Raw genomic sequence first — 24,219 nt, 5'->3', positions numbered from 1 at the left:
TCATACAAAGTATAGAAAAGTTACAAACACTTGGTCCAACGTAATTAAATAAATAAAGAATAACATAATTAGATTTAAATAATTTAATTCACAATTTTATTTTGTAGAAATTAGATTCTACCTTTTATTTTAAGTAAACAATGAAATAATGATTTTCACTCATTTTTAAAAAATTTATCTCTGATATTTAAACAATTACTTCAATATCTTTCTATGTTGTTTGATACCAAAAATTGAACTTAAAAATTAAACAATTTTTATTGGTTTATTACTAAAATAAATCAAAAAGATTACATGATAATAGTTTTAAAAAAAACTCTTTTTAGTTGGAAAAATGTTTTGTATAATTAAAAAAAGGTCTCTTTACTTAGAAAATATTTTATTACATAATCAATCAATAAATGTTTTATTATTTTATTACATAATCAATCATTATTAAAATTATCTTTACTTTCAATAAAAGTTATCATCTTCCTCTTCTGTAATAGCTAACGATTTCAATTTTATTAATAAATCCTCTCTTTCTTTGGAATCTATTTTATCCTCATTTTTGTTTTTGCTATTACTTTCATTTGTATCTGTATCTAATCCAGATATATGTTGTTTATTTTTTATATTTTTTGCTAAAATAAAAATAAAGTAAGATAAAAATTATTATGTATTTGAAATTATATACATTACTTTTATATATTATTATTTATGTATAAATTATATTTTTTATTTAACGATTTAATACTTCAGATACAAACTACATACTCAATTGTTGATTCATGTAACGTAAAAACATCCTCCGTTTTCTCTCTGATAACGTTTTTAAAATTGATTTAAATTCTTCATCCAATTTAATTAGTTCTTCCATATTAGACTTTACTTCTACAATTTCTTCTTTCTTTCCACATTTTGGACAAATTTCATTCTTCTTAGCACAAGGCAAACAGATATTATGATAAGAATGTTTCACAGTTTTTTGTTCACATTTTATGCATTTTACTGGTGCTTTAAGTGCTTTGTATTTCTTGTATTTGATCTTCCATTCTATTATCTGTTTGCAACGCTCACAAACATTTACGATTTCAATACTATTAATAAACTTTATTTTCTTAGAGTTGTCATGTAAATCATTTTTGAAAGCTGTATGATTCTGATATTTTTGTGGTCTTGATCGACTACTATTTCCTTTCTGACAACTCATGTTTCATTTATTGTAATATTTTTTACAGATTTATAATACAATATATAAGATATTCTTTTTTAAATTGTCAATAATAAATTTTATCTGTAAATATAAAAAAAAAGATTAACATATGTGTATTATTTATATCTAGCACATTCAAAATTCTGCTAGCAGATTCTTCAGAATTATGCTAGCAGCATTTTGATACAACAAAAATTTCATATTATAGTATTAAACCTAGTGTTGTCAATAATTCATGATAAAATTTGAGATAGAATTTTATTCTTAATTTTATACGTAAAATATAGAAAACATTTAAGAAAATAACATATATGTACACATATATAAAATGCATGTGATATAAAAATGCATATCAAAAATACATATAATGAAAAATGCAGAACATAAAATGAGATAAACAATTTTGTTTTGAATTTTGTTACTACAGTGTTTAAAGCATTTTTTAAATTTGCTGAAAATTATATTAATAATTCAAAATGTATACATTTTACGACTCATAATTGCGATTGTTTTTTCAAAACACATTTTAGGTGTATACAATATAATAATTAAATTAATTTTTTACATTTTTTAGAAATTTATAGTGTTTTCAGATGAATAGGTTTTGATTCATCTCAGATTAATTAATCAATTATTCAATTATTTGATTATGAATTCAAATCTTTTATTGGCAGAGACGATGCAATAACATTATTAATCAACTTTAGATCGTTCAAACCATTTATTTGAAAACGTTAATTAGATCTTAATCGTAATGTTTTTAAATGAAGCAGATTTGATTATTGAGAGTAAATTCAGTCAAATGTATGTCAAAATAACCTAATTTTAACTTTCCATGAATATATGTTCGACTGAAAATAGGTTTTGAATCTAATATAATAATACATTAATAATATTAATAATATACAGTAAATCTTATTTGATACCATTTCGGCTTTAAAGAATGATTCTTCGTTCTAATTAATCGAATTTCGACCACAGTTTATACCACAGACACAGACTTCTATAAACACTAGACTAAAAACTAAAGACCTATGTATTAGAGAAGCCAGATTCAGACCTCTGTGAAGTTGGCTCCCTGAAATTGATTTTTTAATAATTTCTCTTATCGTTTGTCGGTGTTTATTGAATTAATTCCAACGTTTGTCGGATTTTCGTTTAGGAGAAATAAAAAAAAAATTCAATGTGAAGTTAGCGGTAATTTTTTAAATTTTGATTATTTTTAATTGATCTATAGCGCAATCGAAGCGCAATCGTTTGTCGGTCACGATTATCATAATTAAAACATTTGTCGGATCTCGGTTTTTTATAAAATAAATAAAAAAGAAATTTACTTAGCGGTGATTCGCGCGCGCATGTGCCGCTGCGTTCGATCGATGATTCGCAGACCTGGGTTTTCTAGACCAATCATAAATAAACAGAGTTTATTTATCTAAGGCGCGTTCCGATATTCACTGCCAGTACTGAAAATCTACAATTTACGTCACGTACACTATAGATTTTCAGTACTGGCAGTGAATATCGGAACGCGCCTCTAGTTTTACTCATAAATATCGGAAGATAGAGATGGACCATGAACCCAGTATTTAGACAAGGGGGGTGAAGCCACTGAGGGAGGGGTGACGAGGTAAACTGTGAGCACTTTCTATTGGATGGAATGCGCGTGCGTAATGGCGTTTAAGGGTCGACAGGAGGCACTGTAGAGACTCCTATCGGCCGGCTGTGAACTACTATTTCGCAAAAACAGTATTACAGCCAAAATACAAAGAGAATCTTAATAAAATTGTGATATTCGTAATCAGTAGGATATTTCGCAGGTCGCTACAGAGCGATTTTTTGAGAAAAAGATCGAAATAAAATTTCCAAAAATGTGCTGCTGATCGCGAGTTACCGCGGTCAGGTGTAGCTGCGCCTTGAATTTGAAATCAATTTATTATAAATGTTTTAGAATCAAAAATGCAAAATCTGGCTCTGTCGCGACCTGCGTTATTATATAAAGAATATATAAAAAAAGCTTCACGAAGAAATATAACTTCTTTATGAGCTAAATATTGTAGAAGCGGATATCGCTATCTGCACCTAAAGTACAGCTAACAGAAATCATGTTAGCAGCATCGCGTGAGACAAGATAAAAAAGGATCGCGTTATCCTTGTTCTTCTAACATATCGGTCAAAATACGGTCTGAAAATGCTTTCTGGTCTCTCGTGGCAGAAAGCAGTAATGTAACAAGGCTAATGGGCGCCCACTTTTTGTGAAATTTATATTTGTATATGTACATATATGTATATATATGTCCAAGTGTAGTTAAAATTATATATACGATAAAATATTGTTCGATGATGATGAATAATAACAATAGAATAATTGCTAACAAAGTAAACTAACATATAATATGTAGAACACGGGAGCCTGTTAGACTTGGCATTTTATTGCTTTTTCGCTATCAATATTTTATTATTTTATTATATATATCATCTGTACGATACGACCTATGATTTTACAAGAACAATATTACGGCTAAAATATATAAAGAGTCATAATAAAAATGTGATATTTGTAATTTTTATTTATATTGATCAATGACATCCTGAATCGCTTGGGAAGTAGAGGCGCGAAAAATTTTGTTAGATAAGCGCTAAAAGGAGTTTTTAATGGGTGCGAGTTTCACATAATCCCTCCGGAACGGCCGGTGGGGTATGCATAAAGCATTTTCCCCTCAAAAAAAAAAGGTAATGTATTGTACTCAATAATATATTTATATATATATTTTATTCATAAATATTTTAACGCTATTAGTGGAGTAAATATTGACACACAATATCATTATAATCAAAAGTAAATGTAAAATATAGGTTTTATTTTTGTCTTTCTAACGTGCAGATAATACATAAAGCATAAAGTATATTGATAGCGAAAAAGCAGTAAATTGCCAAGTCTAATAGGGGCCCAGGTTTTACGTATTGTATATTAATTCATTTTGTTACTTATTATTCTACTCTTACTATTTAGCATTTTACAATATTTTATCGTACATGTAATTTTAACTACAATTTGAACAGATATATACAGGTATTTACATATGTAAATATAAAATTTACAAAAACTGGGCGCCCGTTAGTCTTGTTGCATTACTGCTTTCTGCTACGAAAGGCCAAAAAGGATTTTCAGGCCGTATCTCGGTAATCCGATATGCTTGAGAAGGAACAAGAACAGCGCAATTGCGCGATCCTTTTCTATCTTATATGTGTCCGCGCGAGCAAAACCAAAAACAGTGGTGTTTGTACGTATACGTATGTACACACACCTATATATGAAACTCAGATTTCATTTTTAAGCGTTAGCAATCTTGAAACCAGAGTTTCGCATTGCCACCGCGCGAGGTCTCCAATATCAATTCGGAGTTTGCTCGTCGGTCCTGTCGACCCTTAATATGAAATAGAACTCCTGCCCACCGGACGCGGAAATGCTGCCCGCGCGACAAAAGAGAACGCGGTAGTCAATTAATTTATTATAACTGATGAATTTATTGGCTATCGCGTTATTTTTTGCCGCGCGGCAAGTATTTCCGCGTCCAGTGGGAAGAAGCTCATATTCTAATATCTCTGATTGCTAGTATTACACAGCTATATATGTTTAATAAAAACAATTATCGAATTTATTATATTTTACGTTAAAATGTCTTTTTTTAATAATAAATAATACCATGATAAAAGGGTCACTAATAATAATAATTTGATTTATGTAAAAAATATTAGACAAGGAGCATTAATACAACCATCAAAAGACGTTATTACAATTTGTAATAAATGCGAAAGAATAATAAGACATGCAATTCATGTATGTAAGCACAAATGGATTTATAACTAAAAAATTTTATGAAACATATATTACTAATGATGTGTTGAAATCGTTCCTTGATACTAATTTATTTTATTCATTACGAGAGCATACATTTGATCAATCTCCTTTAGAAAATCATATTGTACATTTAATTCGGGCCATTGCTCAAAACTATATCAAAATCAGATTACATTATATAACATTAAATTCTATAGATAAATCTAAAAGCAAACGTCATTTATTTAATAAAATTGTATTGTTTAAAGGTATGTAAAAAACATAGACATATACAAATGTCTATTGTAAAAAGTGTTTGATCTATACTATTTACTTTAATGAAGTTGTCTGTAAAATTTATTATAAATTTAACGAGCTTTATCTAACATATATAATTATAACTAATATATTTTTTAACTTTGCAGTATATTTATGTTCTTAAAGAATAAGTATTATTATATTTATATCTATATCTTATGACTATGTTCCTAAAGGAGTGTATCTTATATATGACTATGTACTTTACCAATAAGTATAAACAAGCTTGTAATAATATTTATACTATATATCTTTTATAATAAAGTGTATATGTATAAAGTCTCCATTAAGAATATATCGATTGCAATTATTTGAATTTGAATAAAAGTTTGCAATAAAATTTAAAATAATAATTATTATTAGTGACCCTTTTATCATGGTATTATTTATTATTAAAAAAAAGACATTTTAACGTAAAATATAATAAATTCGATGACTGTTTTTATTAAACATATATAGCTGTGTAATACTAGCAATCAGAGATATTAGAATATGAGCTCCTGCCTACTGGACGCGGAAATACTTGCCGCGCGCCAAAAAATAACGCGATAGTCAATAAATTCATCAGTTATAATAAATTAATTGACTACCGCGTTCTCTTTTGTCGCACGGCCAGCATTTCCGCGTCCGGTGGGCAGGAGTTCTATTTCGTATTAAACGCCATTACGCATGCGCATCATTCCATCCAATAGAAAGTGTTCACAGTTTATCTCGTCGCCCTCCACGAAAAGACTTTACCCCCGCGAACTCACGCTCCATCTCTATCTTCTGATATCTATGGTTTTATTATGTTCGAAAAACATTTTCTACTTTATCGACTGCATTCATTTTGCGATAAAAATAACGCTTTATTTTTCATATAATTCAGACTCTATATATATCACAGACTTCTATACTATAACTATACCGCTAACTTCCTTATATATTAGACCTAAAAAGTGACCCCGAAAAATATGTACAACATTAGTAGGATAGAGAAAAGGAGGGGATAGATATATAATATGGCTACTATAGAAAACTCGTGGTGAGTGACATTGCTTTAAATTCAACCAATCAGCGTGACTGTCATCCTACTAATGATGACGCATACACATAAGTTTTGTACATACTTTTCGGTGTTATGTATTTTGCCGGAGTTAGCAGTCTAGTTATACAGGGTGTCCCCGAATTGGCGGATCAACTCTCGTAGGTAGATAGAGCGTGTTAAACTGAAGAGAAAAATCTTATATCATTTTACTAAATTCGCAATAATTAATGAGATATAAATTAATAAAGATCGGCCAATACGTGTCAGGATAAGCGCGCGGCGCGAAGAAGCCTCCTACTTGTTACTTGATACTAGGCGCGCAGCGAGACAGTAGGCGGACCGCTCTACAAAGGACGTACAAAGGATATACTGAAAGAGACACGTACACTGCGCGCTGCGTTTATATCTTGCCACGCGCCTAGTATCAAGTAACAACTGAGAGGTTTCTTCGCGCCGTGCGCTTATACTGGCATGGATTGGCCGATCTGTATTAATTTATATCTCATTAATTATTGCGAATTTATCAAAATGATATAAGATTTTTTTCTTCAGTTTTACACGCTCTATCTACCCACGAGAGTTGATCCGCCAATTCGGGGACACCCTGTATATAGAAGTCTGTGATATATATACGTATACTTTATAACTATATCCTATCTGACTTTTTACTTTTCGCCATTTTAAATCTATCCGGTCATGATGTAAGAACATATGTATTCTTACATCATGTATCCGGATCAGTTTTTATTTTTTTAATTTAAAATTTATTAATTGTCGGAAAGGTTGAATCTTTCAGTGCTTTCTCTTAATTTTTTTGACGGTTTAATTTACATCGTGAATATAAAGCCGTGATTACACTATAGGTTGCGGGTTCGATTGCGGTTGGGATTACTGTTGGACATTGGGAACCAACCAATCATAGCAAAGCAACCTTTGCTATGATTGGTTGGTTCCCAATGTCCAACAGTAACCCCAACCACAACCGAACCCGCAACCTATAGTGTCATCACGGCTTAAGTTGTATTATCATGATATTTATCCTACCTAACCTTTATCCTGACATTTTCATTTATTTATTTAAAACGTGCTAAAAGTTTATTAAAAAGATAATTTACTGATGCTATATACAATTTAAGTAGGATCCAAAAAAATTGAGGGAAATAAATCTACTCTGTTAATGATCGCAACATTTTTTGTTTCAATAGTTCAGAGATACTTATCGCAATTCAATGAAAAAAAGCGAATCCTTAACATCTCTTTAAGCTTGTACATTTATTTTGTTTTACACACAAGCATATTAATCTTATATATATATATATTTTTTTTTTATATGTATATATTTTATTTTATATTTTATATTTTTGTTTTCATATTTCTATGTTTTTATATCTTTGAATATATAATTATATATATTTTTAAATATATTCTTTTTGAATGTTACTTTCAAATAATATCCTTTGTTACCGCATTTTTTAGTATATATGATTCCATATGGGTTTGCGATTTTGTGCAAAATGAGATTTAACTCATTGCAAATTTTTATCTTGAAACTTTATGCAGTACGGTTAGCCTTGGTAGTTTTCAGGCCGTCAAGTTTTGTTATTTTTTTTTTTATGTGGGAGAGCATGGGGAATTGCCCCCGGGCAAAGCCCCGTCCCCATGAACTCCTACCTAGACGTTTTTTCTCAGCATGTACTTTTCACATGGGTTTCAAACCCATTAGGTTAATTAGGTTTAAGTTTATAGATATACGATATTAAAATGTAATAGGTATAGTGTATGAGGAAATAAAGGTTTGATAAAAGTCTCGAAGGCGAAAGCTAGGAACTTAAAACCCAAAGTTTTTTTTTATAAAATATTTACAAGATATTTATAATAATTATTTAAATATTTTATAAATATTTATATCAAAATATAACTTTTTTTCTTCGAAAAAAAAAATCATTAATATTAGTAAATCATACCTAAAATGTGAAATAGTATTTAGTTAGGTTTGAAATTAGTAATATGCTACACTATTGCTGTTCATAGAACTTGTCACCGCTATCACGCTATTGGCTCCGCGAACATTTTTGGTAGCGTTCGCGTTGGTAGTGTGATAGCGAGTTCCCCGAACGCACCCTGAGTGTCCACTTTTATGCTGGTATATATAGGCATTTCCGTCCGTTTAGCTCGAGCATATATGAGTGCGTTCCATATGAACGCTCACGCGCTATAAGCGCTCACGCTTATAAGCGCTATTTTCAATCGTTCCGTTTGCTGCTTAAGCGCTTAAAATTGCAAACGGAAAGTTGTTACTTTTAGGTGCATAAGCATCGTGAGCATGTCAAAATGGCGGAAAAACAGATTGTTCTTTTGTGTTCGCTAATTAAAGTAAGTAGTAATAATGTTCGAAATATTGTTTGATGACGATGGAGATTCTTTAAAACTTAATACAGAAGTAGAAAACATTCTTTTAATTCTTAATAAGTATCGCGAAAAAACTGCAATATTACGCCTAAAGAATTACGTAAAAAAGATTTTACCATCATATATCGATGTACAATTTAAATCACATTTCAGTTATTAATCATATATTAATCATATATTAATCACATTACAATTTAAATCCATTTTTCTATTCACCATGCGATACCACGGGTGCGCTCCATATGAACGCTCACGCGCTGTAAGCGCTCACGCTTTTGCTGCCCTACCTCGATGAAATAAGCATTTGTGAGCACGAGTTATGACGTCACAGTGACGTCATTAATGCGTTTAGAAGCGCTTATAACTCCAAATGGAATAGCGTAAGCAATGCTTATAAGCGCTTTAAGCGTGTAAGCGTCCAAAAGGAACGCACCCTATGTAATACTACTATATTGCTAACGGAAGTCGAGAAACTGTAGCCAACATTACGGTGCGGACGATACTTCGTGTCTCGCTCTAGCAAGGAATATTGTACAATGTGCGCATGTGCTGATATATATATATATATATATATATATGTGCCTATTCATATCTCTCGACAAGCCGCGTATAAATCACGCCTCTATAGACATCACGCATGCGCAGCACAGCAGAAATTCCTGCTATATTTGTCTCTTTTTAACGTATCTTTTTTTTCTTTTCCTCTTATGAATGTTAGCAATATACTCTGCGTTCGAATTTCACTGCCAGTACTAAGAAATGTATAGTGTATATAACGTAAACTATAGATTTTTAGTACTGGCAGTTTACTGGCAGTGAAATTCAAACGCAGAGATAGTAGTATTACATATATGAGCTCGAGCCGTATGCTCCCTCTTGTCTCTTGTTTCTTTTACTCTTTGGATTTCGTACACCTAGAGTAGGTTAGTTTGTAGCACACACTTCATGCTCCATAAATAGCGTATTATACATGTACAATTTTTAATAGCGTTTATTTTTTATACCTTATCACATTAATGGATTTTAAGTTGTATTAACTCATATAAACACATACTTGTGTCTATAGAAGATCCGTAGGTGTCTCATGTGTATCAATTTAAGTTAACCTAAAAATGGAACATACTAAGTCATTTTTTCTATCGGTTACTCAACGTATTTTTAGTAACTGGACAGCTTTGAAGGTAAGTTTTATACTCTTTGCAGTCTCATGTTAACGTTAACAAAAAAAAATTTTTGTAAATTTTTAATAAACAATTTTTTTGCAAGTTAAAAGCATAATCTTTTTGTTTTAGTTGCATCTTTTATGCAGTACTTATTTTTATCCTCATTCGCTTATCAAATTTTAATAAAATCTCTTAATTTTTATTTATTTAAAGCATCAAAAAATACATTGCAATAAAGTTAAGAGAATAAAGTCCCACAATTTTAAACCTTTATCTATTTTTAGTTGGCAGTAGATCATGGCATGGGTTCGATAGAAAAAGCAATAGAATTTTGTCCATATACAACAGAAGTACTGTACATGAATGGTCAGTTGCTTTTACTATTTCTTATTAAGTAAGAATGACATTATAAATTACATCTATGCTTTTCTGTAGAGGGACTAACCAGCGATCAGATTGCTGCTGAATTAGAGGTTTATATGGATGAACAATTTAACACAGAACTGGAAGATAACAGCGCTGCACAAGTAGCAGAGGAATTATTAAGGTTTTATCAATATTGCTTAGAGGGCAATGAATCCACAGCAAAAATGGAATTTGAGAAATTACCACCACTACAGTCTTGGTTTATCTGTGAACGATCTACTTGTCCACTGCCAGTAAAACAGGAAAGTAGCTCAGATGAAGATATGGATATGGATGAAAATGAACAGGAAAACGATGGATGGACAGTAGTCACAAATAGGCGAGCTAAATAACTTTCAACTTTGTACAAAAGATACCTTTACTTAGTGTTTTTCTTCTTTGTATATGTATGTATGTGTATGTATGTATATGTATATATATGTATATATATGTATATATATGTATATATATATATATATATATATATATATATATATATATATATATATACACACACACATATATGTGTGTATTTATATATATAAAAGTGGAAAGACACAGGAAGGCATAGAGAGACAAAAAGAGGTACAAGCACATATGTTATGTCGCACCACCACATGTGTGCATTCATCCCTCAATCATACGAATTCCAGCACTACAAAATTATCTAGAAAAATGTTTTATCTAAGCAGCCTTTTGAAGCATTGCTAAATATCATTTAGCAAATGTGTCTTCTATATCTGCAAAAGAAAAATAAAAATCTGTTTTGTTCTAAAAAAAATATGTTTAATAATATCTTAACGATATTACCTCTGCCGTTTTGGGACAGACGGACGGTAAAATAGCCATTGTGATATTGTGTATCTTGATTCTTTTTCAGACTAGATTTTTGCTTTCTCTCGCTGGGTCCCGCCAAGCTTAATATCACTGGTAAAAATATCAAACCATGAAATAAACCAAACAGTACTACTGATGTGAATAGCTGGAACAGATACAAAATTATTGTATTTCGATTTATTTCGCTAAAATTGTGTTTTTGAGAACGTTATAATTTGTACCCTGAAGAAAGTCATAAAAACGTAAGCTTGGCTGAAACCTAGCAGAACAAAGGCGAGGAATGTGCTTAGACCACCATTCAACACAGCCGGTCCAATAACGTTAAGCGTTGTCAATGCTCGTTCTACGAGATAAGAAACAATATTAAAGGTCTCAATCCCTTAGACATAATATTCTTTATAAGAAATATTACAATCAAGAAATATCTATTTTATTCAGTGTTAAAAAAATTAAATATCTGTTTAGCAATAAATTTTTAATCATAATCTCTAATTAACTTAAATAAATTTTTATTTTTATTTAAATACTGATAAAAAAAGCTTATCGAATAAAAATATGTTTTTACTTTCAATATATATGTATACATATGTGATCATTAGTAACCTTGTTTGCTGCCACTCGAGCGTATGAACTCCAGTCCAATATGTGCGGCGTAATCAACTGCCAAACCTGCGCAAAGCAGGATCATAATAGTCGAAGAGATTTCGACAGTCAATCCTAAGAAGTACATCGAACCCAGAAGATCGATGAGCGTGAATAACACGCAACACATTACCCAAAACGATGCCATTAAGTTTCTAAGTAGCACTAACGTCACTATTCCTACCGCTATTATTTCTAGAGTCAAGTTCCTGATTAATTCTTCACCAATAATCTGCGTAAATTGAATTAATTAATCAATTTAATTAATTAACAACATACATATTTGATTGACGAACTAAAAAGTTTCAAAACAAAATTTTATTTACCTTGTTCGATGCCCATGTTATGTAATCTAACGAGTAAATCGCGATGTATTCGTATCCCTGAGTAAAATTCACGCTTTTCACAGCGTCTCTCAGTGATTGCATAGCCTTTATTTGATCAGACGTTGTACCAATGGGGATGTGTTGCACTGGAATCTTTGATGTCTGAAATGGTCAAGCATTTTTCTGTGTGAGAAAAAAATGTTACACATTTGCAAAGATATAGGACGTATCAGTCTCTTTTACGTACTGTGATGTTATAATTATTGAATGGCAACTTATTGAATTTTATATCCTGGATGTATGCTTGGCCCTTTACCGTGAACAGGAGATATTCCGTGAGAATATTATAATATTCATCTTTATCCTCAATATATTGTGCTGATGAAAGATAATATATTAATAAACAACATATTTACAGAAAAAATATATGCTATATTTTATAGTTTAATTTCTTTTAAGATGATTATATTTATTCTTATTACATGATTTTAATAGTTAAATTTTACTTTATGTCGTTCCGATATGAATTAAATTACCTTTCCCAGTAGTGTTCAACCATTCTTGGTACGCTATGAACCATGGATCGAGAGTACGATTATTGATGTACGGATTTTGTTTGAGAATGTCTACCAGCTGGATCAACGCTTGACGATCCTCATAATAATCCACGCCTGTCACATATATGCTGACATATTTACCGTACTTAGGAAAGTGTTCTTTCAATTTATTGTGAAATTGTACGGGGTAAGATTCCTGATTCAGGTAAACGAGCGGATCGAAGTTCTGACTCAACTGAAATATCGCCCATATGTTGAGACATAACAAGGAAGCGGTGACTAGCAGGGTGATCGTTTTCACAGATGTTTTCATCATGCAAGGACCGATATATTTCTCGAAGATGAGCCGCTGAAAGTTCCGCTTACTGCATTCATTCGGTCGCCAATTGGAACGCGGCCGGCAACAACAACCATCCTTTTTCGTTGCCAATCGTCTCTCGTCGTACACCAGACAGCTGACAAAGAATGTGATCTCGTAGATGTAAAGAAACAGTATACCCATTGCGGCGAACATGCAGAAGGATTTCAAGAACGGCATCACCGTCGTCATGCCGATAGCAAAGGCTACCATGTTGGTCAAAGATGTCACGGTGATGGACATACCTGCAAACGCGAGCAAAAATATCAGTTGAATGTATATAGGATTATCACACTTTAATGATTTGCGCGCATAAACCCGTGTGTAACTTCTCGTATTTTTAGTCTCTATACGTATTCAAAGTTTTTGGACACATAACACGCGATTCGACAGACGATGATATGTATATATTATTTCTATCTTCTTTTACGTCGAGCCTGCCAAGTTCTACATCGCACCTGATACTTGAATGGCCTTCGCAATACGGGTGGAAATGTCCGCGGACTTGTTCGTTTCCGATGTAGTCTCGAGGCTCTGCATGATGACAAACATGTCATCGACGCCGATGCCGAGCAATAGGAATGGCAAAATCGGATGCACCGGTCCATAAAAAAATCCCATGTAGAAACACACTCCGTAGGACGACAGGAGAGCCTGACCGACCACGGAAATGCCCATGAGAGAAAGATATATCCGTTGTTGCATTGAGTTGCACCGACCAATCATCACGATTACGTAGATCGTGATCAGTGACATACCACAAAACAGCACAGTCATGTTACTGTTGACTACCTGGTGCAGCATGTCCTGGTAGCTGCGCAGAGTCACCGCGTAAATCTCCATGCCCGGCGGTAGGGTGCGATTCGAATGTAATACCCTCTTGATGAATTCAACCTCCCATTCTGGTGAGTGTAGATTAGTATCCTTTAGCAACCAGTACATTAACGTTGCCTTTGCGCTCTTCACTTTCCCGTTCACGTCATACTCGATACCCGCCAGTAATGGAGCGATATCGGATAGTATGTCTTTGGTATTTCTGCATGGAGTGAATTAATATATAAGGAATAAATAAAAAGACATGTGTATATATATATATATATATATATATGTGTGTGTGTGTGTGTGTGCTACTACATCAACTAGCCTATTTCATCAAATAAAACTTAAAAAAAATACGAAATTCAATCGATATGAAGAATGTAACTATACAAAACTAAGTAACTTTTATTAAAAAACAGAACGTTTTTTTTATGAAAATGCAAGAGACATTAATTTACAATATTTTACAAATTATATGAAATTTTATCTTAATGTTTTGAGCGATTCAATAGCATCAATTTCGTTATGTAAAGTTTCGCAGGAACTCACTTATTTTGCAAAGTCATAGTAACGTCCTTCAGTATCTGTGTCTTCGTTAATTTATCAATATTTTTTTTATTATTCTTCTGCCATAGCTTCAAGAGCGATTTATAGATACAAGGATCTTTTGTCATCATACTGTTTATAATAGGCAGATATTCGTCAGGAAACTCGGATTTATCCATAGTTTCCCATTTATCGTCTTCTTGGAACCATGTAAAATATCTGTAATATAAAAACGTAAATGTTTCGAGTAAATTCAATCATAATAATCTTTATATTTTCATATACGTAAAAAAAATTTACCCAGCACATATATCTTCCCAAGTGTTATTCTTTATGACTATGCTTTTCACATCTCTTTCGATGTCTTGAATCTACAATTAAATAATCAATTATTTCGACATTAAGCAAATCATAATTAACAAATCCACAATGAATGACCATTATGATCGAAATATGATTGAAACAAAATAGATACTTTGTAATGTGCCTTTTTTAAGTGTCTATTAAAAAAATATATTCAAATAAATATAAAATATATATATATATATATATATATATATATATATATATATATATATATGTACATATACATTGTGTTTCAGACCACCCCTTTTATATTGAAAAGGAGTAATGCTAAGAAGTTGAAAAAGATATATTTATTATGAAAGCCTATCTGAAATTTCTGATGGTGATACTTTCAGTTTTGGGAACCCTCCGAAATACCGAAAACGGGGTAACTCAAAAATTTTAAATTACATGGGGCAACATGAGTTTCGTTAAATAAAGCTTTAAAAAAAAAACAATTTTGTTTTAAAAAAAATTTGATATCACTTAGCATTAGAGAGAAATGATTAAAAAATGTTTGCAATAATTGTAACACTCGAACTTCTAAATTATCTTAAAATATCGATATTTTGGTGCGGATTATAGCCAAACATAAACATATGAGTCAAACTCGTGATATGAATCACCAAAGACGAACAAACATAAACACGAATGATTTGTAATGTAGTTTCAACAAAACGGTTATTCGGCGCATTTATCATTAATTGCAAGGCGCAAAATTAACCAACTTTTACTTCTGCAGATGTCTTGAGGGCAATTAACAGCATGAGACGAAGGATGAAAAGGTGTCTCCATCAAGATGGCAGGCATTTTGAACATTTGTAATTAATTTTTGATCATTTCCGAGCGTTATAATAATTGCAAATATTTTTTGTTTATTGGTAACAATAAAAGATATCATTTTTTTTTAAACAAAAGTTGTTTCCTTTTAAAAGCTCTATCCAACGATACCCATGTTGCCCCATGTTGCAACTTAAAATTTTTGAGTTGCCGCCCTGTTTCCGGTATTTCTGAGCGGTTTCCAAAACTTCATGATAAATATATCTTCGCAACTTCTTAGCATCACCTCTTTTCAAAATAAAAGGGATGAACGGGTGGTCTGAAACATTCTATATATATACAGGATGTCTCACAACTAACGAGCCAACGTTCGTGAACGGATAGAGTACAGTGAACTGAACAAAAAAGTATTAGGTTATTTTACGATTTTCACAATAATTATTAAAATATTAATTAAAAACACTTAGCGAACAATATTATACATATGTACAAGATGTCCGGTAATAATCGCCCCACCTCTCTAGGGCTGATAGAACAGGTCAAACTGAACATAAAAGTCCTGTATCATTTTCCGATTTTCACAATAATTATTAAAATATTAATTAAAAACGCTCAGGATATGAGCGCGCGCCGTATATAGCGCTCAGCATACTCTGAGCGTTTTTAATTAATAGTTCAATAATTATTGTGCTAATTGCAAAATGATACAGGACTTTTATGTTCAATTTGACCTGTTCTATCAGCCCTAGAGAGTTGGGGCGATTATTACCAGACATCTTGTAGATATGTATAATATTGTTCGCTAAGCATTTTTAATTAATATTTTAATAATTATTGCGAAAATCGCAAAATGATTTAATACTTTTTTGTTTAGTTCACTGTACTCTACCCACTCACGAGCGTTGGCTCATTAGTTATGAGACACCTTGTATATAACGAATCATGAATATGAATGTTAATTAGATTAACTATGTATATACATTACATAAGAAATTTTGATATAATGTGTGTATATATAATAGCTAATTTTATTTTTTTAAAATATGTATATAAAAAGACGATCCTTTGATGGGAAATGAGATTGCTAATCGATTTTTACACCTTAAAAGCATATTAAAGACTGATATGCTTTGCAGAAATTTTATGAAAATACAATGTCAACTTTTTTATATGAAAATATTGACAAATATGATAATAATTGTAACTACCGCGAAGAGAATTGTGCATTAATGTGGAAAAGAACCTTCGTTGATACTCGTATAATTCATGATCGCCTATGTACCGATCGCAGCACTTCGGGATCCAACACGTTGGGGGCAGCGATGATGATGCTTTCGTGCCTAAGATCGTCCCGAAAGTGCTTCTTTACCCAGGTAGCATCCTTACGAACTATAGATTCCATCGGCACGTAGAGTTCAAGGTGATCGATTTCCTCCTTCCAAAGTAACAATCCCAAGCCACAAACGAGATTTAGGCAAAAGGACATAATTAACCAAAGCCATGGCTTTGTGGCTATATTAAATCCGATCCTGAAGAAGATGCAGGAAAACAAAGATAACAAAAAATTGCAAGATACATTTAAATAAAAAATAATATAAACTATATTAAATATAGATGGGCCAAATAACTTGTTACAAGCTATTTTCTCGGAAACTATAAGAGATATAAACTTGAATTTTTTTACATTAAATGACACACAGAAACTGACTACATAGTACGTAAAAAAATTTTATGGGGGTGCTTTTAGGAGGGCAAAAAAGACAACCTTTTATTTTTTAAATGGAACGGGGTATTAGTTTTACTGCATAATCAGAGTTTTTAAAAATTGAAGGGGGAAAGGGAGGATTTCAAAAAATCTGATTATGCAATTTTAAAGTACATTAAAAACTATAAAATTTTTATTCAAAACTTTTTTTTTATATCCCTTATTATTTCGACGTTTATTTTCTCAGAAATATAAAAATCGATTTTTTTCAAGAAGGTGTTTTACGCCCTGAACGGTTGAAAAAGCACGTATAAAAAAATACGTGTTTGCTATTTTGACCTAAATTACAACATATTTAAAGCGCATCAAAAAATCGGAGGAGGACACTTCTATACTTTTTCTTGTTAGAATATGTCTCTGAATGTATGCAGAAAATCAAATTGAATTTTTCCATAATCTTTAACAGTGTAAAATAAAAAAATGTTTCAAATAAGTGTTATTAATTTTGATGAGAGCTATCTGAATATAAAAAAATTGTACCCCGTTCCATTAAAAAAATAAAAGGTTCTTTTTTTTGCCTCCATAAAATTTTTTTACAAGCCAAGTAATCAGCCCCTGTGTGCCATTTAATGTAAAAGAAAATTAAATTTCATATTTTCAATAGTTTCGGAGAAGATAACTTGTAACAAAGTTATTTGGCCCATCCTGTAAAAAATAAGAGAGCAATTAAATAAATAAAAATTAATTCGCTAAAGCATCAACTTTGTCATATTATCGTTGAAAAGAAATGTCATTAAAACTGAATATAACGTTAGACTCACAATCAGACAGCTTACATTAAATCATATAAATTTAATTCATTTACGATCGTGAGAGACAATGATAAGCGATAAGCTGCGGCCATGAATCAAATAAGACAGAAACAAAAATATAAATGACCCATTATTGTCAATATTGATATTAACTCACATATTTAATTATCGATATTTTGTTATTTTTGCTTGGATTCATTAGATTTTTTAATATTTATAAAAAACGATTATGTATTATTATTATTAGTAAAAATATATTTTTATTAGTTAAAATATACGTATTTATAATAATCGGTAAAAAATTCTCATTAAATTATGCCAAATTTATACATAGATATTTTGATAGATCTATATAGATATTGTATCCCTTTATTTTCGAAAAATATTTTTAAGTCTTAAAATTATGAACTTCAAAAGATTTTCAAAGACTTTGAAACTTGTTTCCAGTTGTGCGGCTAATTAATAATTAGATGATTCAAGATGAGGGTCACACGCAAACAGATTTTCTCATGATAAGACTTAATTTCTTTCTTAAGTCTCGAGTCAGCTATTATTTAAGCCACTTAAGCTACTAATAAATCGTTAAATAGTGACGAAGAAAAAACGCTTATGTGCAAAAATCGATAAAATTTTTTAGATTGTTTCTCATAAAATAAAAAAAACCAAGAACTGCAAGATTTCGAAAAGTTATGAAATGACATATATGTTAAAAATTAACAGTTTCTGGGATCTTGTATGCGGATATGTATGTACAAATATAAAGAAAAAATTAGATATTAATATAATGACAAAGTAAAATCAAAATTTTAAAGAAGAATACTTGACTATTCTTTATGACAATCTTTATGATTATTAGAAAATGAAATTATGTATGTACACATATTGAGGGCAGTTGTTAAGAACAATAATACTGCAGTACATCTCCATATACATACATTAATCTAAACATATATACATTAATCTAAACATTTATTTACAAATTAACTTTCGAAAAAAATGTAAAAGTAAATCTACATATAAAACATTTTAGAAACTATAATAAATCTTAAAATTCCACAAAATAATATTGTTTATAAATATTTTTATAAGTACAAATATTTTTAATGTTATCTACATTCTTATAATTGCCAATTTAATTCCTTTTTTTTCTCATATTTAAAATTTTGTAATTATATATAATACTTATTTAACTTTTGCTTCATGTACTTATATAATTTTTGCTACATGCGCACAATTTTAGCGCTTACAACAATGTTCCTAATATTATGAATTCAAGAATTCTAGTAATATTACACTAGCAGATCTCGAAAAGTTCTACAGAAATGATTAAAGAATTTTCATTGGATTTTTTCCACAACATAATTTGCTTAACGGAACTCTCTAGCTGTGGAATTTGTTTGATTGGCAATGAATAATAAAGCGCAGCAATCTTATGACGTTGCGAAAATTGGCTAAAAGTAGTTTTTATTAACCTAGTAACAGTTAATATATACATGACGATCTATTTGAGACTGATTATCTCGATGACTCGAGAAAAAGACTTGTAATGTCTTATAATGTAAAAAAACATTTGAGTCTTTGATAGTCACACCTAATCATGATATATTAGACATAATCATAATATGTCATTAATAATTTTTAAATTGAAATAATCTTTCTGATGACTTTTAAATATAATAAATAATAAAAAAGAGAAAAAGAATAATATCATGTTTAATGGTAAAATATTAATTTATGTATATTATAAATTTATAATTATACATAAATTATAATATATATGATTTTAATTATACATGATCTCAAAAATATGTTGAAAACAAATTTTTGACAAACTTGAAGCTAATTTATTCTTTGTCTTCGAGATTTTCTTTGAATCGCAAAATGATAATGATAAGAATTTGAAATCGCACCTGGTCGTCTTAAAGATCGATAACGCAGCAGGTGTATAACGCATTGCCACTAATATTTATCGCGAAATTATTTATGATAATAATGTGTAATTAAATAATAATAATTAAACGTAAATAATTTAACGTATTTTATCCGTATATAAATTTTTCCTGATAATTAAGATATAATTTGATAGTTAAAATAATTAGCTACACTTTGATTGTGTTTTTTTTTTCTATCTTTCATATAAAATATATTTTTATTACGCATACTTCTTCTGATCCATATAAAATGCAACGTCGCAGCTTCCGAGAATTGTATCAGACAAAGTGTTCAGAGTACATCATTACTTTTCGTAGTATTAAATTCAAGAAAGATCTATCAATCATTTGTTACCTAATAGCCCAAGTAGAACAAAAAGTCACAATAATATCAAAGCAACATCAAATGATGTCATATGACTACAAAAATTCACTTTCGATCATTTTTTGTCATTTTTTGACGTATTTTGATATTATTGTGACTTGTGACTTTCTGTTCTACCTGAAAATGGTAAAGAAGGTATAGCAAATAAAGGATTAAAGAAACCTTTTGAGCGAAACCTTTGACTTTATCAAGATTCTTTGTTTCTTTTCGAAGGTCTCTTTAATCCAAATTGTTTGCTTATGTTAATCTATTAATCTCGTTTATCTTATGAAATCGTTTGCCCTCCGTTAACTTACTGTAAATAAAAAAGACAGAATCAGAATAAAAGCACATATATATGCAAATTAATATTTGCATTATGTATTTTGATTTGTACACTGATTTATGATTAATTTCGTATATTGCATCAACACGGATTTTGATATTGTTCTGGATTAATTCTGAATAATTTTTGGATTATTTTTTTTTTTTTTCGAAGAAAAAAGTTTCCAATTTTTAACATTAAATATCATTTTTTGTAGTAACTTTTTAAATTATTGTAAAAAATATTTGATAATGTAAAATTTACTTAAAATTAAATATACAAAAAGATTTTACTACTGCAATACTGCACTATTCTCTGTTTTTCTCTTTCTTCTCTCTCTCCTCTCTGCTTCTATTTTATTCATACTTTTTGTAGTCTGATGTGTGTTTTTTTCTCTGAAAGAGAGACAGACTTGAATATATTTATTTCATTCAAATTACAGATAACGTGCAAACTCCACAGTTCACGGCACATACATATACTGTACCCAACCAATCAAGAATTCAAGACTGCTCTTTTTAGCTCTGCTACATCACATCTTCTTGAAACGGAATAAATCAGGTATTAACCAGTAGCACGTTTACAATCAGATATCGAAGGAGAGAAATGAAAGAGATTAAGGAGAAACTATACGAATTAGCTACGTTAAAAGTTAATAAATCTAATACATTTATAAATTTGACATTGCGCAAAACACTTTTAGCACCTTTTAAACTAATAATTAATAATATAAAATAATATAAAATATGTTAATATAATATATTATATTATAATTTATAATATAATATAATATAATATATTATATTAACATATAAATTATATAATAATATAATATATTAATAATATAAAATAATAATTTATAAGTTAAAGTAAAAATCTGCCGTGTGTAGAATTAAGTTGTTATTTTCATAGAGTTTTGTGTAGTCACTATATAAAATTTTCGTGATATACAATCACTACAAAAAATTTAGTTTGATAGAATGATATTTACAATTGTGAGATTAATTAAATTATATTCTACAGAACAAATCTTTAATTCAAAAATTAATTATTAATTTTATATTTTAAAAGTCTAAAAGTGTGCGCTTTGCGCAATATCAAATTCACGAATCTCGAAATGTATTAAATTTATTAACTTATTGTTAGCTGATCCAGTATTGACAGTTCCTCTTTAAGGATCGAAAACGTAGCTAAACCGAATAGATCTCCTTGAACTCGGCGCTCCATAAAGAAACGTGGAGAGTGATAAACAACGCGTTCTTGCGACTACGAACGGTAGTCAGGAATCGAGCGATGGGGTGCGGGAAACCCTTTCTCCCGCGCCCATTTATTGCAGGCTTCCGGGGAGGTGGAAGGGCGGGAAAGGGGGAACACGACTATGCGTACTTCCGCATCACACACTCACCGGTAAAATATCCGATCGACATTAAAGTGAAAGTCGAGCAGCAGCTCCTTGCAGCGACTCCACGTGACAATGGTCGTTTCACTCCGTTCGTCGTAGTCGGCTGTGGATGTGGCCGTCGTTGGTCGACCACCATCACCACCACACGCCTCCATTTCGGCAATGTTCGCTACCGCGTTCGATTGTTGACTGGCGCTCTCGCGGTTGCTCTTTGTGTCACCGACTGACTGACTAACTCACTGACTGACTCGCTGCTCGCTCCCGAGCGATCTAGTACCATCACAGTAGCGTTGAATCTGTCGGGGTCGGGTGGCGGGATATACGCTGTGCACGTGTGTTACGTAAATGTACATAGTTGACAGTTGACGGTATATACGTTGACCATGACAGATGATTATGACAGACAATATTTCATCAGTGGTGTTGAGACTAATCACTTTTTTGACGGTATCTTATTTATAAATTGTGCAATGCGATTTTTTTTACGTTCGTTCACGCTGCTATAATTATTGCAAACGATATACATTCTTTGCTGATTTGAGGTATTACTGTATTGGAATCTGTATCGCTGTGAAGATCACAGGCTTACGTAACCGTTTGTCGAGAGATGTCTGATCTGAACGGTCTCGTTTTTCAGTCGTCTGCTCATAAATATACTCGAACAGTTTCTGAAACAAACGGTGGGTTTCAATTCAGTTTCAATAACAAAAACGAATTTTATGGACTTCGTGGTTATTGTCAGTTATACAAAAGAATACACGTTACACCGTCGTACATGGTCAAGCACTGTACTAAACACCAATATATATAAGGCTATTCCCCCGCTCAACAGTCGGCAGACTCCAAAAATAATCGATGTCTAGTTCTCTATTGTGATTATTACTTAATAGCTGATTCATACATATATGCAGACACAATAGCTTATTTCGCGCGTAAGTGACATTGTTATAGCCCAATAGACTATAACCAATTAATATTAAATAATTAATCAACTATAACCAGTAATAATAAATAATTAATAATGAAAGCGATTGCGAAATAAAAGCGGAATAAAGAACGCAGAATAAACGATATTCGCATACCGCGATTAGAGCGTTGACCGCGCGTACCGCTGACAGAGCGATCCGCGCGCGGAACCCGATACGGGAAGCCGGAACACCGCGGCGAAGATTACGAAAGGGTGCAAGCGAGGAAGTCCGACCTTTGGACCCGCTGCGCTTGCACTCCGCGCGAATTAAGCAACCCGACCGAATTTTAGCACGGTCACTCAACAATATAAAAAATCCACCCGCGCTCAGACGCGCGGGCAGTCGTCAAGTGAATCAAGAATAACCATAACTGCAGCGGGTAGTCGTAAAACGAATTAAGAATAATCGCTACTTCAGCAGGCAGTCGCGACAGTGAATTAGATTTATCGAGAGTTGTACCAGCCAGTCACGAATTACACAATCTAAGTTCATTGATAGTAAGGAATCGAGCATCCGATAACCGAGAGTGGAGAAAGAAAAGGATCTTGTAAGAATTATAGAATTAAAAGACGCATATCTGTTAAACCAGACTACGTCATTCTACCCCACGTCATTGAACTCCTCTGGTCCTCCGTTCCTTTCGGCAAATCTCGAACCCGTGTCGCTCTCCCGCAGCGGCACAACAACATAAAATATCTAAAAGACAATGAGACTTTTTTAAGTCATTTTAAGTAATCTTTTAAGGATATGTGCTGTCTGAGATTATTTGTGATAACTATAAAAAGTTCTTTAGAATTGTGTGTATTCCAAATAAAATGTAATAAATTTTTATATTAATTTCTTATATTATAATATTTTTTTTATAATATTTTAAATATTTTAAATATTTTATAATATTTTTTATAATATTTTAAAATACAACATACTATTGCTTATATATATTATGGTCGAAAATCTAAATATCAGTAAAGTTATGATACGTTCGTATATACGTAATGGTATATGTATGTGAGATAAATGTATGCCGGATAAGTATATACGGAAGTACATGTGCACCGAGTTTTATTGTTACTTCCGAATGTGCAGAGAGAATGAAGAAAGAGTTCTTGTGATACAAGTGCACTGAATGAGTGCGTAAATGAGTGAG

The 24,219-nt window shown here is 31.3% G+C and overlaps 3 protein-coding genes across 8 annotated transcripts; 1 reads left to right on the top strand and 2 right to left on the bottom strand.

The window, feature by feature from the left end:
- Positions 1 to 438: 438 nt before the first annotated feature.
- On the bottom strand, positions 439 to 2,555 carry LOC140667764 (uncharacterized). Of its 2 annotated transcripts, none has more exons than XM_072895989.1 (3): positions 2,256 to 2,555; positions 757 to 1,276; positions 439 to 623 (listed from the first exon to the last, which is right to left on the bottom strand). In XM_072895989.1, exons 2-3 carry the CDS (start codon positions 1,190 to 1,192, stop codon positions 454 to 456), a joined length of 606 nt encoding a protein of 201 aa, XP_072752090.1. In that variant the 5' UTR covers positions 1,193 to 1,276; positions 2,256 to 2,555; the 3' UTR covers positions 439 to 453. The 2 variants fall into 2 exon arrangements, with proteins under 2 accessions (XP_072752090.1, XP_072752089.1); XM_072895988.1 differs by lacking the exon at positions 2,256 to 2,555 and adding an exon at positions 2,122 to 2,249.
- Positions 2,556 to 9,498: 6,943 nt separating this feature from the next.
- On the top strand, positions 9,499 to 11,763 carry LOC140667501 (pre-rRNA-processing protein TSR2 homolog). Its single transcript, XM_072895523.1, has 4 exons — positions 9,499 to 9,710; positions 9,854 to 9,968; positions 10,235 to 10,316; positions 10,386 to 11,763. Exons 2-4 carry the CDS (start codon positions 9,900 to 9,902, stop codon positions 10,706 to 10,708), a joined length of 474 nt encoding a protein of 157 aa, XP_072751624.1. The 5' UTR covers positions 9,499 to 9,710; positions 9,854 to 9,899; the 3' UTR covers positions 10,709 to 11,763.
- LOC140667499 (patched domain-containing protein 3-like) lies at positions 10,717 to 23,682 on the bottom strand. Of its 5 annotated transcripts, none has more exons than XM_072895515.1 (12): positions 22,108 to 23,682; positions 16,848 to 17,094; positions 14,741 to 14,811; positions 14,444 to 14,659; positions 13,534 to 14,111; positions 12,697 to 13,320; positions 12,408 to 12,538; positions 12,161 to 12,322; positions 11,796 to 12,066; positions 11,414 to 11,535; positions 11,166 to 11,337; positions 10,717 to 11,095 (listed from the first exon to the last, which is right to left on the bottom strand). In XM_072895515.1, the coding sequence occupies exons 1-12, from the start codon at positions 22,257 to 22,259 to the stop codon at positions 11,070 to 11,072; spliced, it is 2,772 nt and encodes a 923-aa protein (XP_072751616.1). In that variant the 5' UTR covers positions 22,260 to 23,682; the 3' UTR covers positions 10,717 to 11,069. The 5 variants fall into 5 exon arrangements, with proteins under 5 accessions (XP_072751616.1, XP_072751617.1, XP_072751615.1 ...); XM_072895516.1 differs by having other exon boundaries at positions 10,717 to 11,337; positions 13,534 to 13,729; positions 13,868 to 14,111; XM_072895514.1 differs by having other exon boundaries at positions 10,717 to 11,337.
- Between the last annotated feature and the right edge of the window lie 537 nt (positions 23,683 to 24,219).

The sequence above is a fragment of the Anoplolepis gracilipes genome, chromosome 7 (genome assembly GCF_047496725.1).
Source record: "Anoplolepis gracilipes chromosome 7, ASM4749672v1, whole genome shotgun sequence".
Classification (NCBI taxonomy): Eukaryota; Metazoa; Arthropoda; class Insecta; order Hymenoptera; family Formicidae; genus Anoplolepis; species Anoplolepis gracilipes.
This window is presented reverse-complemented; position numbering and strand designations above follow the sequence as displayed.

What these genes read in the sequence shown, in the direction of transcription:
- LOC140667764 (XM_072895989.1), bottom strand. Translation starts at nt 1,192, where the DNA reads ATGAGTTGTCAGAAAGGAAATAGTAGTCGATCAAGACCACAAAAATAT. An exon ending in TTACATGAATCAACAATTGA is followed by an intron (nt 624 to 756) that starts GTATGTAGTTTG and finishes TTTTTATTTTAG; the next exon opens with CAAAAAATATAAAAAATAAA.
- LOC140667501 (XM_072895523.1), top strand. Translation starts at nt 9,900, where the DNA reads ATGGAACATACTAAGTCATTTTTTCTATCGGTTACTCAACGTATTTTT. An exon ending in GTAACTGGACAGCTTTGAAG is followed by an intron (nt 9,969 to 10,234) that starts GTAAGTTTTATA and finishes ATCTATTTTTAG; the next exon opens with TTGGCAGTAGATCATGGCAT. An exon ending in AGAAGTACTGTACATGAATG is followed by an intron (nt 10,317 to 10,385) that starts GTCAGTTGCTTT and finishes GCTTTTCTGTAG; the next exon opens with AGGGACTAACCAGCGATCAG.
- LOC140667499 (XM_072895514.1), bottom strand. Translation starts at nt 22,259, where the DNA reads ATGGAGGCGTGTGGTGGTGATGGTGGTCGACCAACGACGGCCACATCC. An exon ending in TGGGAAGATATATGTGCTGG is followed by an intron (nt 14,660 to 14,740) that starts GTAAATTTTTTT and finishes TTTATATTACAG; the next exon opens with ATATTTTACATGGTTCCAAG. An exon ending in GTTGAACACTACTGGGAAAG is followed by an intron (nt 12,539 to 12,696) that starts GTAATTTAATTC and finishes ATCTTTCATCAG; the next exon opens with CACAATATATTGAGGATAAA.